Consider the following 14510-nt stretch of genomic DNA (forward strand, 5'->3'; position numbering starts at 1 on the left):
TGTATTTTTAAAGCCATCTCTTGCAGCTGATAGACATGAAAGTATACCAGAATATTTTGCTTTATACAAACAACAACAACCTACTCAATATTGCTTAAGTATTTTGTTGGTGTCTTGTATGTTTTGTAAGTAAATATTCATGTGGAATGACAGCAGTAATTGCAGAAAGAACGTGTCCCTTTATCCATTTTCGTACTGGAGAAGGGGAAGACAATAATATTCACAAGATCCGTATGAGTTATCCTGCACAAACTGTCAAAGCTTTTGTGAGAAATAATGAAATGGCTAGCAAGAAAAGAGCAGTAGCTTTCTGGCCACAGTACCACCATTTTCACTGCTTCCCTCACTGGTGTGTAATAGCACTGAGAGACAGTGCACTATGCAGTAAGTGACCTAATTCTGCATCTGATGAATGTGAAAAACTTTAAAACATTTTAATGTTGCAGAGCTGTAGAACTGAGCCAAAAGACCCAACAATACAAAGCTTTGTTCTCCAGCTTAGGGAGCACAGTATTTCAAATACTTAAAAGTATGCAGAATTACAGAAGGTCTCAACATGCCTTTGCTTCAAGGCAAGGCTGCTTGACACTTTCTGTATCTTATCAAGCACTGTTATTTTAATAGCTTGTGTTCCTGGTATCTTTAAAGATCACTTGAAATAAATCTTCATTCATTTATTCATAATGTTTTCTCCCGTTTATAAAACATAAGCCAGCTCTTTCTTTGCATGCCAACTGGAATGAATGTGGCACACAAGCAGCTGACTTCCCAGAGACAGACTAAAGTCAAACAGGAGTGCAGGGACAAAGTGGTGGGCATTTCTTAACTGGCTGCTGCAAAGCCAGCAGGGCAGTAACCACAGCTTCCTTAGTGAGTGATGGTGGACATTTCCTCCCACCATTCCTTCTGCTACACTGATGTACAACAAGAGGTGTAATATGGGCTTTCCGATCCAAAGGGTTTTTCCTTCAAAATTGCAATGGGCCCTACTCATTTTTAACAGGTCTTTCTCAAGGACATTGGAAATAAAAGAATGAGAACATAAGCCCTGCAAAGACTGAATCAAGAATGCAGGTCCCTCCACTGAAGGTGCCATACAGTCTTTACAGCCAAATGGATGTCCTGCAGGAATTCTTTACCCTGCACACAGAAAGGAAGCACGCTGATGCTGTGACAGTTTTCTGCTCATCACATATCTGAGAAGACAGACTTGGATGCAAACAGCTAGGAGTGAGAGAGATCAAGAGTAGAAATTTTGGGCAGTAGAGTTTGTGGGGAGTAGGACAACTTTCTATCCACACCACCTGATAGTTCTGGGGGACAGTCTTCAACAAGGAGCTCCCAGTATGCACTGGCAGCATAGTGTCAAAAAAACGGGGCTGAGCTGCCGTGTAAGCAAGTCTGCAGTAATTATAGTCCCAGTCACCTCTGCGACTGCTCCGATCACTGCTCACTGAAATGGTTCTACAGAATTTGCTGTTTGGAGCCTCATTTTCTTTTCTGAAATATCTAGGACTTTAAGCTTCCTGCAAAAAATAGAGTCTGAAGAAGCTTTAAGAGAGGAAGTTGCAGTTACTGGCCTAAGTAAACAGGCATGTACCTCACACAGAAAGCTTGTGCACTACTTAAAGCACTTCATACTTGACTGCACAGAAAACACTACCTGTTATTTGCTTTTTAGTCTCTACATCCCTGGTGTGTTGGAGTAGGCGGAGCAAGAGTGGGATCCCTTTCTGCTCTGACACTTCCAGTTTGTTGTCATTGTCCTCAAACACCAAGTTTCTCAGAGCACCACACGCTGCCCGCTGAACATCCTCGTTCTGAACATCAAGAAGCTGTAAAAGTTTGGGGATACCACCAAGTGAGAAAACCTGTGAGGAAAACAAAACAGCAGAGAAGAGTTAGATACTGTAGATGACAAACTTCACCCTCTCCCCCAACAAATCTTTAAACAGTCGTAGGGACTTTTTTCATTTGCTCCTATTTGAAAGATTTGAAGCACAGATCATTAATCATTTGGACGTAACTGTTAACTTCTGGGCTTTCGTATGAGTCATACTTAAAATCCACAACTAAGGGAGGCATCGTATTTATATTATTAATGTAAGAGAATGAAACAAAATCTTTTCAAGCTTTGCTGTAGATTTGTACTCTGTGACAAGACATTTAATGGCTCTGCATTTTAGCTTCCATGTTGGTGAAATGGATACTTGAGATTTAACTCTGGAACATTTATAAACTGCTTTGAGATTTCTGGATGTAAAATGTTCCTGATGTGCCAAGTTTCTTTTTTTTTTTTTCAGCAGCCAGTCTGATGGAAAGGCAATATTTTTCTGTGTTAACTTTTGTGCATGTTTTGAAAGTGAATTAAATAAGAATGCATTTTACTTAGTATCTCTTATCCGTGACTTACTGAGAAAAAATGGTAAACTAATAAACTTCAAAATGCAGACCATTAAACATTGTAAACTAGTTAGCTACTGAACCATGCACATTCAAAAAGGTGTACTCTTTAGTGTCTCCTTCTTTAGAAAATTAGGTTTTGGCCCCACATGAATGAAGAATTAAGATGTTATTTTGCAGCAGCTGTATGGAAACAAATATTTACCAAGTTCTACACATTGTGGCAAATGATGAATCTGATATGAACTGTGATGTGGCATAAATAAGCCTTGACTCATTTAGGAATGAGTTTACTATGGAAAATACCTTACATTCATGTACAATTAAGGACCATTGCCTCCAGCATCTCAAAATGCCATATGGTTTTGTGGACAAACTCATCCTTGTGTAGAATCAACAGCATGTGAAAAACTTTGAAATCTGATACAACTCTTCTGAGCAGTCCAGAGTTTAATGATAAAAAGAATTCAATGTGACCGACAGGTGTTGGCAACACCAAGAAATGAAATGTAACAAAGCCTTTTGCCCTTCATGCTCTGGCAAACTATGGTGCCTGCCTGTCTTTCCTCTGATTCTGTTGTACAAAAGCCACAGTTTCTTACTGCTGACCTGATTCCCCCTGCATTCACTCAGCAACCGTCTAGATGGTAACAGAATGAAATACAGAAATATATATTTTGAGGAAAGTGGAGCACAGAACATGCTGAAGACACATCAACCTATTTCATTACAGTAGATAAGCCCTTTTGACACTGATACCATAGCTGGTTGGTTTTTATAAACATTTATGCAGACTTTCTGTTGGTAATTTTAAGGGATTTATAACTCTTGTAAAAGAAGTGGTGCTATTTTGACTTACGTGCAGAGAAGAATTTACAAAAGCTATTGATTTGTCAGTCTAAATTTTCATCAGTAAACAAAATTCACCAAAATACTGTAAGGCCACTAGTTCACAAGTATCCAGGAAAAAAAACCATCAGGAGACAAAGGAAAGGAATACAGGATGAAAGGCTAAAAAGAGGAAACAAGACAATGCCAATGTGAGCAAGATTGATGGGCAACAAACAGAAAAGCTCAGCTAGGATATGTGGGATATACAGGAAAATAGAAGGCAGCTTCAGGCTGACTGCTTCAATTTGAATTTCTTTTTCAGGAAGCTGCCCGAAAGAGGTTTGAATAATAAACCACCTTCAAACGTTCAATACTGATGCTCTGTCCTCAGACTGAAGTTATGGTTGCTAATTGTACTGGTGTTTTTTTCCAAAACAGACTTCGATCTACTGTTAAGCAAATTAAAACTACCAAAGGACTGAGTGAGGTTTGGCTGTCACTGAACTAGACTGCATATATATGAATATGGAGTTAAGGCTGAGATTACGTGTGAATAATACCAAGATAATTATGAAACAAAGCATTTTTTTAAATGATTGAAATAAACAACCACATTACTCATTAATGTACACAACTGTCAGCAAAAGAGCCATAATCGTGTTTGATAGTGAAATCTAAAGAAAAAGAAGAAAAGAACGTATTTAATATGCCTTTTCAAGGACTTGTAAGAGACTTAACAAGTCCCTTGTAAGAGACTTAACAAATTTGGTAAATTCAAACAATATATTAATGCATTTGTGCAGTCTCAGCAAGTCCTTACCAGTCTGGCTAATCCATAAACTGTACTAACACAGTTGTGCAGTCCTAGCAAACCCTGAATCTTGGATAACTTTGCACTGCACTCCCAGAATTTCCACTTCTAGGATATTTCTGTACCAATGGTGTACAGGTACCAGTTGAATATGAGAGAGAGGAGCAATTATGTTAACAAAAATTTCAAACTTTATGGCTTGTTCATAAAAGCTGAAAGAACTGTGTTTGTTTAGCCTGGAAAAGAGAAGACTAAGTGGGTATACACTCAGCAGCCTTAATACATATGAAAAAACATTATAAAAGGGAAATAAAATAGACATTTTCTCCATATCCATCAAGATAGGATAGAAACTAATCAACTTAGTCTGCAAAAAGGGAGATTTAAGTTATACTTTAGGAATAACTGGTAAAGGTAATAAAGCTCTTTGCCTGTCTGCAGGAGTTTGTGGGATCCTAATCAATGTGACTTTTAAAAAAGTTGATCATAAACTTCTGTAATTACAGATGGTGTGGGTGAATTCTTATTGTCCCTTTTAACCTTACATTTCCATGTTTCCTACCACTAAATGCTAAAGACCAAAATCTTGCTAGCATAGACCAGTGCCAGTCTACTGATTGAAAAGAACATGCAGCAAAAAGTATCAGCATATTTTAGAGAAAATATTCAAAATAAGTATCCTACAAGGTTTCTTGGAATGCCTTTTTTTCATGTTGGCACACATTGCCATACAGTATAGAAAGTTATTTGCTCTAACTGATTGTAACTGGCATAAAAATAATTACTTACTTTTCTTCTGGCGTCTGCTTTCTGGAAGCACTCATGCTGTATGAAAGTCACTGCAGAAAGAATCCTAGGTGTGGACTGTGTATTTTCACTCCTCAGTATGCTCACTGCACGCTCCAGAGTCATCTCCCCTTCTGGGCTCCTTAAAAGTACAGGCAGAGGAAATATAGTGAAGAAAGACTGCAGAAAAATCACTACCTAGCCTGTGAAATTTCTTGTAATTCCAAGATTTTCATATTTTCCAAGTAACTTTAGCTTTTCTTAGAAAATCATTCCATTTCCAGTAGCAGAAAATATTATAAAAGCTTTAAGGGATACCAATATTCTGGGGGAAGAGAAAATCGTAAATGGAAGTGTTGCAAAAATGAGAGGCTCTGGACAAATCAAGTCATGCTTCAAATCATAAAAACAAAATGGAAACATCAGTGAATGAAGGACTAAGATCCAAAGAAAACCATAACCAAAGTAGAGTCTTTTACTGATCATCACATTTATGTTTTTCTCAGTAATGTGATGATTGCTTCTTTATATTTGTTTTCATGCCTTTCTTCACTTTCTCAGTTCCCACTCTACATATATGCACGGCTCAGTACCTGCTTTTTTCAAGCTTATAGAAGTTGTTCTAGTTTGAAATAGGCGGGCAAAGCCTTTTTCTCAAGTGGGAAAAAAACCCAAACGCCAGTCATTAAATCAAATACGTACATCACCTCTGGTAGGATTAAAAATATGCGTGGCCATTTTCCTCCCAGCTTCCAGTATGTTTGCTTGAATGATAATTGTGTTATAAAGCCATATAAAAAAATGGAAAGAAAGGTCACTAGACCCATTTTTTCCCCAGTAAATGGAACATTAAACAATTCATGGCACAATCAGGTGCATTAGCTCTGGGACAGGGCGTTATGTTCCCCAGCCTTTTTATTTGCATTTTAATTCAAATACTCTCCACCCAGAGGAAAAAAAAAATGGGGAAAAAAGTAGAAGAAAACATATGAATTCTGGGTTTTTAAAATCAAAGAATTTTGTAGAACCAGATGGTCAGGGAGCAAAGTCTGTGAACCCTGGTGAAACAAGAAGTCATTGGCAATAACTCCTTGCTTCAGAGCTACCAGAATCAGAATGGTTTACTTTATAATCATCTCAGTAACTGCATCTAAAATTAGAAATTTTGATGCAATTATCTTTTACGTTAAAATAGGTTCCTGGGAAATAAATTGGCTTAAATTGAAATTCTGATTTTTTTTTACTTTTAACTGAGCAGAAATATTAAATAATAAATTATGTTCAGAAAAGTGAAGTATGAAATGTGTTGATAACAAGAAAAGAAACATTTCCGAAGCATGTGTTTATGGACTGCACCAGCAGTCACTCAGTTCTTCAGCTCTGAGACTGCCTCAGTAATGGACTGGCAGGGGTGAAAGAGCCTGGAAGTCCAGGCTTGCCCAGAATGGGTTGCAGAGGAGCAAGGCAGACAAATCAGGGAGAAGTCAGGCAGATTTCTCACAGGGATTCTTGCTACAAATGCACTGAAATCTGACTCTTTTCCCCAAAATATTTATTATGAACTCATGAGCTTTGAGACAAAAATGGATTTTGCTGGAATTTTTCCTGGCAGCTGCACTGTAAATCAGTATCTGCTGTTTGCTTTTGGTAAGGCACAAGACAATTAATGTGGCTGCAAGGACAGCAAAGAGAACAATTTTGGTGCACCTGTTGCAAATGAAATTATACCTGTATATACAGGTATATACAGATATACCTGTATCTTTGTATTTACCTTTAGTATAAATCATATTATTTCTTGTCTTCTCCCCTCCTCTGAGTTAGTGTTTTGAGCACAGATGCTGTATCCATAGGTGCTGAGGCAAGCTTGTGCAAGACAAAGCTAAAATGAAAGGGATGTGCGTTGAGGATGTCAATGGAGAGGTTAAATCAAACTGAAATTAGACAGAGCTACAGTTAGTATCTCTGGTGCCCTGGGCTCTGATCTGACAATGCTTACAGCTTCCAGATTTTCGGAGTTTAATTTAGCCTGGATCTAAAGCAATGTAGCTAGTAAGTTACTCTAAGTTGCAAGTTGGATGTACTGATCAGAAACCTACTTCAAAATCTTGAACAATAAGTAATGGAAAAAAGCCAGATTATATTTCTTCTTACTCTTTTCTAAGTGGAATAGAAAAGTAGGCTTTTCAAGCTTGGGTTTTAGTCAAGCTTCTTAAATCAACAAAGGTTTTGTGGCCACGTTACATAAATGCACATGTGAGAATGCCTACCTGCCTGTTAGTCAGAGCAGCAACTTTGGAGCCCTTTGATCAAACTCAGTTGTCTTCTACAGAGAGGCAGATATCTCCCATGTATTAAGTCGTGAGTCATTTCAGTGACTGACAGCAGAGAAGGACTCTATCCATGCACTTTCCAAGGTCAAGACTGTTGCATGAGCTGATACCTCATGAGGCATCACAGAATCTGCGTGGGAACTCAGGCTCAGGATGCCAAGGACGCCTCATACTAGGAAAGGTCCATGAGCAGTCACTGCCAGCTGAGATAAAGACACGTACAGCCAGAGACCAAATTTCTAAGTGCTGGGTGCGTAGATCTGCACTGAGACTGAGGGCAGTCCACCATTCACCAGTTATCCTTTCATGGCTCCTTCATATGCCATAGCCAAAATCTTTCTGCCCTGTTCTACACTACCATACTAAGGTTGCTCTTCATTGGATAAAAATAACACATTTTATCTGACAGTAATAAAGGATGAAATACAATCTTTGACTTTCAATAGTATTCATAAAGTTGCAGCACTCTAACTCTCATGAAAATAGAGTTTGATGCAATGATTCCATTCTACCCCCAAAACATTCACAGGCAAATTTACTAGCCAGGTGGCTGATTAGCACATGCAATGACAACAAACCAATGGACATTCAGGTAATGGTTGTTAAACAGGACAATCATTTGACAAGTTCTGACTTCACCTTAATTGCCAGAACACAACATTTTTGAGATACACTGTGTTGTCTAATCATTTTAGCACATGTAGAGGTCAGATTCTGTAAGCAGCTGTTTCTCAGACAGTTGAATCTCTCTTTTTCCTAAGCCCTTGATATGAGGATGCTTTTAACTGCTTCGCTTTACCAGAAGATAAAGAGATAGCATCTCTAGACTCTGTTTTTTCCACTTTGATTTCATATTACAAGCTAATTATTCTACTGAAAGTTTGAAAATGCTTTTATAAACATTTCAAATACTACACACAGTTAGTCTACTACTTCTGTTTAGCATTACACAACTATTTTACATCCTTTTAATTAACCTTGGAAAGACCTAAATTGTGATTTGCATAAAAACATACAAATTTCTGGAAAAATAAAATTACTCAGAAAACAGGCTTATATTTATTTCCCCCCCTATTCCATTATTAAAGAAGCAACAGGTAAGGGAGCAATGTATAAGATAATGCAACCTTAAAGTCAAATGGGAAATGACAAGAAATGTGAAAGTCTCTACTAACTTCTTAAACTGAGAAGTTTTGTTAGAAGAAATTATTGTACTATAGGTGGAACGATGGACTTAAGTGAAATATCTCTGATTTCACAGCAATGTATAACCCAAACCAAAATGACATCTATCACATTTTAAATATTTAATTCTACATTAAACTGTGCAGTAGCTAGATGTGGATGGACCAGAATGTACTACAATCAAAACAGGACTTCTGCATCGGTGACAAGAATTACAAGGGAAGTTACTAAATCTGTATTTTATATGCATAGTAATGTATGTACAGTAATAATGTATGTGGAAATCATACATATGTTATTACATAAGCATATCTAACCAATACTGACTTCAGTATTGATAGTGTCTTCCTCATCATTTAAGAACCTAGTGGTGCAAATCTTGTGAAATTGTATCTTACATGCTGTTCTTCACCATCATCTTAACTAAAATATTTTACAGAGACTTTTTTAAACTTTGGATAGAATAAAGAGCTCCTCACTCTCTCAAATACATAGCTCTGAAACTGAAGTAGGACCTTGGATATTTGAAAAGATAAACAAGATATGCAGAAGTAAATTAAATAGTCAAAAGTACTGAAATAAATTAAATCTGTAAGCATCTGCAAAACGGACTTTAAAAGCTTTCAGAGCACTTCCAACTGCTTTCCTTTGTAATTTCCAGCAAAGACTGAGCTTAAGAACTAGCAGTTAAAGAATTAAGCTGTCAAAAAGATTCCCATTAGGTTACAAATCTTCCACCTGAAGTTCAGCATGGTTTCAAGCAAGCCACTTGCACAAAGACATATGTGTGCATCTGCAAGTATGAAAATCACTCTGGCTGATGTTTGTGCAGGCAGACAACCAGACTCCAGTGTCTGCACCTGCAAAAGAAAAAGCAAAATTGCTCCTACACAAAATTAAATATCAAAATTGCTCATTATGGCTCAGAAACACACTCAAGAACGTGCTTAAAGTTAAGTAAATGATTAAGGCAATGGAATATATTCTCATTTGTAAACTTACTGAGAATCAAATTCCTCCCAAGTACCTATTTTCAACATCACTACTCCCAAATCTTTAGCTGTTGTGAGCTCTCAGCTGTTTTTTTTCTGGACTTACTTGCTGTAAACACTGAACACTTAAGAGTCACATCATTAATACCAGATCTCTTAACTCCTGCATCACCCCGGAGGTAAAGATTTCAATCCAGATCAGATGTGGACACAAGATTGTGTGCATTTATAAATCTAGTCATAGCACACAACATGTAGTTGACAACAGAAATACCTGACCTTGACATAGCAGTGCTATCTGATGATGCCTCATCTCACACAGTAGCAAATTTAGACAAAGAAGAAAGGTGGCCTTCAGAAAAATGAACTTAGCGGCGACACAGTTATGGAAAACAAGATATTCCTCAATAACACTGTTATAAATTACACCATGATTAACTTACATAAGAAACCTTCGGAGCTTATTTGGATTATGAAACAACAGAAACCACAGTAAACAGTGCAAGTAACCACCTCCTGTTTACCAAGTGGTTTGTTCTCTCCATCGAACCTTAAGAGCTCTGGAAACATTCAGAATTATTCTAAAATTAAAAAACTGTTCACTTCTGAGAGAAATTTCAGAACTGATAAATTTTCTCTTTTGAAAACTGATTGTAGACATTCTGAAATCTTCTCTGGAATGAAATTTCAGGGCAGAAAAAAGTAATTTTGGAAAAAAAAAAAAAAAAAGAATGCTTCTAAGATTTTAAACAATTTTCCTGAAGTCTGGAGGCAGCTTTGGGAATTTCTGCCATGGAGTTTACAGGGCTTCAATTTAAGATAGCGTCCTCAGAGCATGTAGGAGCTCATGGTAGTGGGAAGCTCTGGAGTCCTGAGATTCAGAGCAGTTCATATTTGTTCTAATGATGGACGGTGCTACAGAGCTAAGAGAAATTTCTTTCTGTATTTTAAGTGAAGTTTATAAAAACTAAAAGGTTTCCCTGCAACCACTAAGGTTTTTAAACTGGAAATTGTCAATATGCCAAAAGCAGCCTTACTGGTAGATTTCTGACATAATCTTGAGAGAACCAGTGCTGAAAACATCCCATCTCTTATGAACACAAGATTTGCCAATGCATTACTGTGTATTGTGACTTAGATTGTAAATTACTCAGTGTCTCCTTATAAAGTTGATTAACTCTTGAACAAAAGGGGCTACCAAACCTAAGCAGGAGGTGTGGACCCTGCAGTATGTACAAACACATACATTTTTTCTCCCTTTCCTCTGTTGCACCAAAAGTGGATTTTTAAAAGCAAATCTACTTTCTGCATCCTCTGCGCTGACATTTTGTACACTGTGTTAGTCACTGAACCATAAGCTGCCAGTTTACTTTTTCTTTTTAAGCAAAGAGGTTTCTTTCAGCTGCGACACCCTCGAACCAAAGCAGGTCCTGTGTTGTGCTTACCCCAGCTGAGATCCATTGATGGTGACTTGTTCACTCTGCAGGAAAGCGTTCCTCCCTGCTGCTGCCAAAGCGGCTGTCAATGGCATTCTCTTCCCATCTGTTTCTGCAGCGACACTGGCTAGTGAAGCTGGCTGGGAAGCTTCCCGCCTGGTCTGTGTGCTTCTGAAACCAGATTGGTACCAACTGGACCTTAAAGATTGCCTGTTCTGAGATCCCAAATGGGAAGAAATTGGTGACCTCACTTGTCCCGTCGCACTGCCCGAGGTCAGGTAGTTCTCTTTCTCCAAAAGGTTGGTCATACTGCGACTGTTGCCTGCTTGATGGTACAGAGGTACAGTGGGGCTGGGGTAGACACCATCAAGGATGGCATCATTAGTACCCCCCATGTGGGACTGTCTCTTAAAAGAGCGTCCCCTGTTCACTGAATCACGAAGAGTGTAACCAACAATCTCAGACCGAGCATATCTTGGTGGGACAGTCCCATTGGATCTCCTGCTATCTCCATGCCTCATGGAGAATCCAGTTGAAATCCCTCCATCATAGTGAAAATCATTGGACACATATGCCAATCTTTCAGGACCTCGTTGGGGTGAAACCTCCAGTCTCCTCAGAGGCTGTCTTTGAGCTCTCTCTTCCATTGCCTTGTAGGTAATCCTTGTCCCCCAGCCATTTGTATAAGAGGATGGTGAGGCCACCTGTTCAAGGGTGCATAAAAAGAACAGGAGTAACGGTAAGATCACAGCATTTAGGATTACCTAAAGAAACCAAACCAAACCAAAAAAAGCAAAGATAAAATTTCTAAGGTCTGCTATCAGAATAGGAAAACAAAATAGGAAAACAAAACCAAAACTTCTCCAAAAATGTGTACTAAATAGGATTTTGCAACACTTCCTTGTATCTACCTAATGAGGGCAGGAAGAAGTATGGTCTAAACATTAGAAAAAAAAGTCTAAGCACCTAGTCTTCTGTCATTAATTCAGAATAGGTGTGTAAATCAATTATACCCAGTAGTAAACAATCTGCTTATTAACGGTGATTTTAGTTTCAGTTTGAAACTCCTTGGAAATTAACAGCCACATCTCCTACAGAAATAAAATTCAATGCTGTCCAATAGACAGAAGAAAAATTAATCAGTCGGATACTAAAATAATATACTAAAGTGTCTGCATATTGCTATTAATCTTATTAATATAAGGTTATTTAGCCCTCCTGTTCACTCTGTGGTAGGATCTAGTAAAAAGAGATAGTCCCTTCCCCATTTGTCTAACTTCTTAAAAATTAAGATTACATAACATTCCAAGGAAACCAAAATGATCATTTCACCATCTCAATGGTTTCCCTAATTCTACAGTTGTAATATGAGATGATTTTTCTTTTCCTGTCCCTAATAGGCATGGACAGTAATGGATCATCATCTTGTTTAATAATTTTATTTTTTCTAAACCCAACAAACCCACTTCCTTCAACCTTTCCTTGTAGGATGTGTCTTCAAGATTCTTACTGGTTAGGTGCCATTTGGGGTGTCTCCAATTTCTCTACCTTTTCCTTATGCTCTAAATTGGACATCATACTCTACTCAAGACCTTCCAGACCTAAATCAACTTAAGAGACTACCTAGCACTGAAATAGAGGAGTCATGGCCCAATTTTTTGCTAATTCAGTAAGCATAGTAGCATCTAGCTATAAATCAAAGCCCCATATATTCTATTTCCATGTTACATTAAAGTTTTGTAATAATAAAGGTATTATTAAGGTAAACTGAGAAGCTTATACAAGTTATTAATTGAAGAGATGATGCTTAGCAGAGAGTGGCCAAACTGAAATCCTGTAATTTCACTGTTGAGGAGTTACTGAGGTTAATAATCGGCTCACAGAAGGAGTAAAGGTTGCTGAATCTAGTAGACTAAGGCAAGGATCATTTGATATATATATTTATTCTGCAGAAACTATGCAAGGATATCTTTATCTTTTGTTTGGGGACAAGGAAATTAATGCTTTTGTAAAATACTAGACCTTGTGACTTTTTCTGGCTTTCACACAGGACAAATAGTCTCTCTGGTTTGTTTTGTTTTCCTTTGTTTTGTTTTGTTTTGGTTTTAATTTTTTTTTCCCTTTACCCCTCTGCCTGGAAAACTGTAGTGTTTTCTTGTGGTTCCTATGTCACCTCCAGTTTCTCTATTGTTGCTCTTTTATAGAAAGAAAAGATTCTCATCAAATATTATAGACTGGATGATAGGCAAGAACAGAGGATAGGAGGATAGAGAAGGAAATATATTTAGTAAATGGTTCTAACTCTACCCATACAGAGCCGGAGTAGCTTCATTAACTGGTCATTAACTTTAATAAGCCATTCTTGAGTAATCTAAAATTAAGAAAGAATTGGCCCCTACAGCTATTTATTAAATAAATATTGCTGTTCCCAAGCTGAACTAGTTTCAGTTTATTAATGCTGATCATGCAGCTGTGTTGCTATGAAGCTATGTGTTGATTTCCAAGTCATAAGGTTGCTCCCTCAAATATGTCCATACCAGCTATGAGCTGTGTCACAAGCCCTGCAGGAAATCAATTATCTGTCTTAGTATTCAGGCCATGAACCCAAGAAAAGCTGGTCAAAATAACAAGTGAATTTATGATCAGACAGTTCAGAAACAACATTCTATTGCAAGGACTGTGCAGCTGAAATTCTTGTAATGTTGAAACAGGTTACAACAGGATTCTTTTAAATTATAAGGAACACTCTACCTGTCACCGTGAAACTAAAGCAATCTGTTTTCCTGTGGTTTTGGATGCTTAATTCCCTAACCTCTCTCACCACATTCCCCGTTCCTACCCACGTCATTTGCTACCCGGCAGGATCACTGGACTTCCTTTTGTAACCTCCAACTGTTTGGGTGGGTAAGTGACAGCACGGTCTCCAGCCACTTCTAGCTACCAATGCACTGACTGACCTGCTGCCTGCTGGGGAAGATAAAGATCTGAGTTGTCACAGCCTTGGCCTCAGTGGAGTGTTAATATGTTTTTTCATCTTCTACCCTGACGCCAATTCTCACAAGACTGATAGGTCTGCAGAAAGCCCATCTGTATGACTGAGCCGAATTTAGTCACTGGGCTCAGAAGTCAGTAGAAAGGGGAAAAGCGTTAACAAATCTCAGTTGCAAAAACTTCCTTTTCTAGAAATCAGGCTTTAAAAAGCAAACAACTGAGCAAACAAACCTTGAAACACCATTTACATGCTATTATTTGTGGTAACAAAATGGATAAACTATATGTGTGATATTATATTTATTTCTATCTGTTGTCTTCTTTTGCTCACCTGGTTTGACTGATAATAGGAGAAACCATAGGGAGTTCTTGGTGCAAAATCATTTTCAGTAATTCCCATGTTATAGACACGCTCTGGAACACTGGATGCACGGTGCAAACTGCCTGTAACCAAAGAGTAGCATTAGTAAGATTTTAACAAAACACGATACTGTTAGCATGGAATCATAGAATGGTTTGTGTTGGAAGGGACCTTAAAGATCATCCAGTCCAATCCCCTGCCATGAGCAGGGACACCTCCCACTAGACCAGGTTGCTCAAAGTCCTGTCCAACCTGGCTTTGAAAAGACTTTAGAAAGGATGATTTACAGTACTATGGAAATGTCCCAGATCTGCACTGCCATTAATAAATATAAGCTGAAAATCAGACAGGTAAATGATGGAAACGGGTTTGCATTCAGTT

At 38.0% G+C, this 14510-nt stretch overlaps 1 protein-coding gene across 1 annotated transcript in view; it reads right to left on the minus strand.

Annotated features, from left to right (window-relative positions):
- Positions 1-14204, minus strand: part of PKP2 (plakophilin 2) — a 32795-nt gene extending 18591 nt beyond the window's left edge. The window contains exons 1-4 of the mRNA XM_010184065.1: positions 14100-14204; positions 10787-11481; positions 4835-4973; positions 1664-1871 (exon numbers count right to left, since the gene is read on the minus strand). Of these exons, the coding sequence (XP_010182367.1) occupies positions 1664-1871; positions 4835-4973; positions 10787-11481; positions 14100-14168 (1111 nt within the window). The 5' untranslated portion in view covers positions 14169-14204. The remainder of the gene's footprint in view (positions 1-1663; positions 1872-4834; positions 4974-10786; positions 11482-14099) is intronic.
- Between the last annotated feature and the right edge of the window lie 306 nt (positions 14205-14510).

The sequence above is a fragment of the Mesitornis unicolor genome, unplaced genomic scaffold, assembly GCF_000695765.1.
Source record: "Mesitornis unicolor isolate BGI_N332 unplaced genomic scaffold, ASM69576v1 scaffold3985, whole genome shotgun sequence".
Lineage (NCBI taxonomy): Eukaryota > Metazoa > Chordata > Aves > Mesitornithiformes > Mesitornithidae > Mesitornis > Mesitornis unicolor.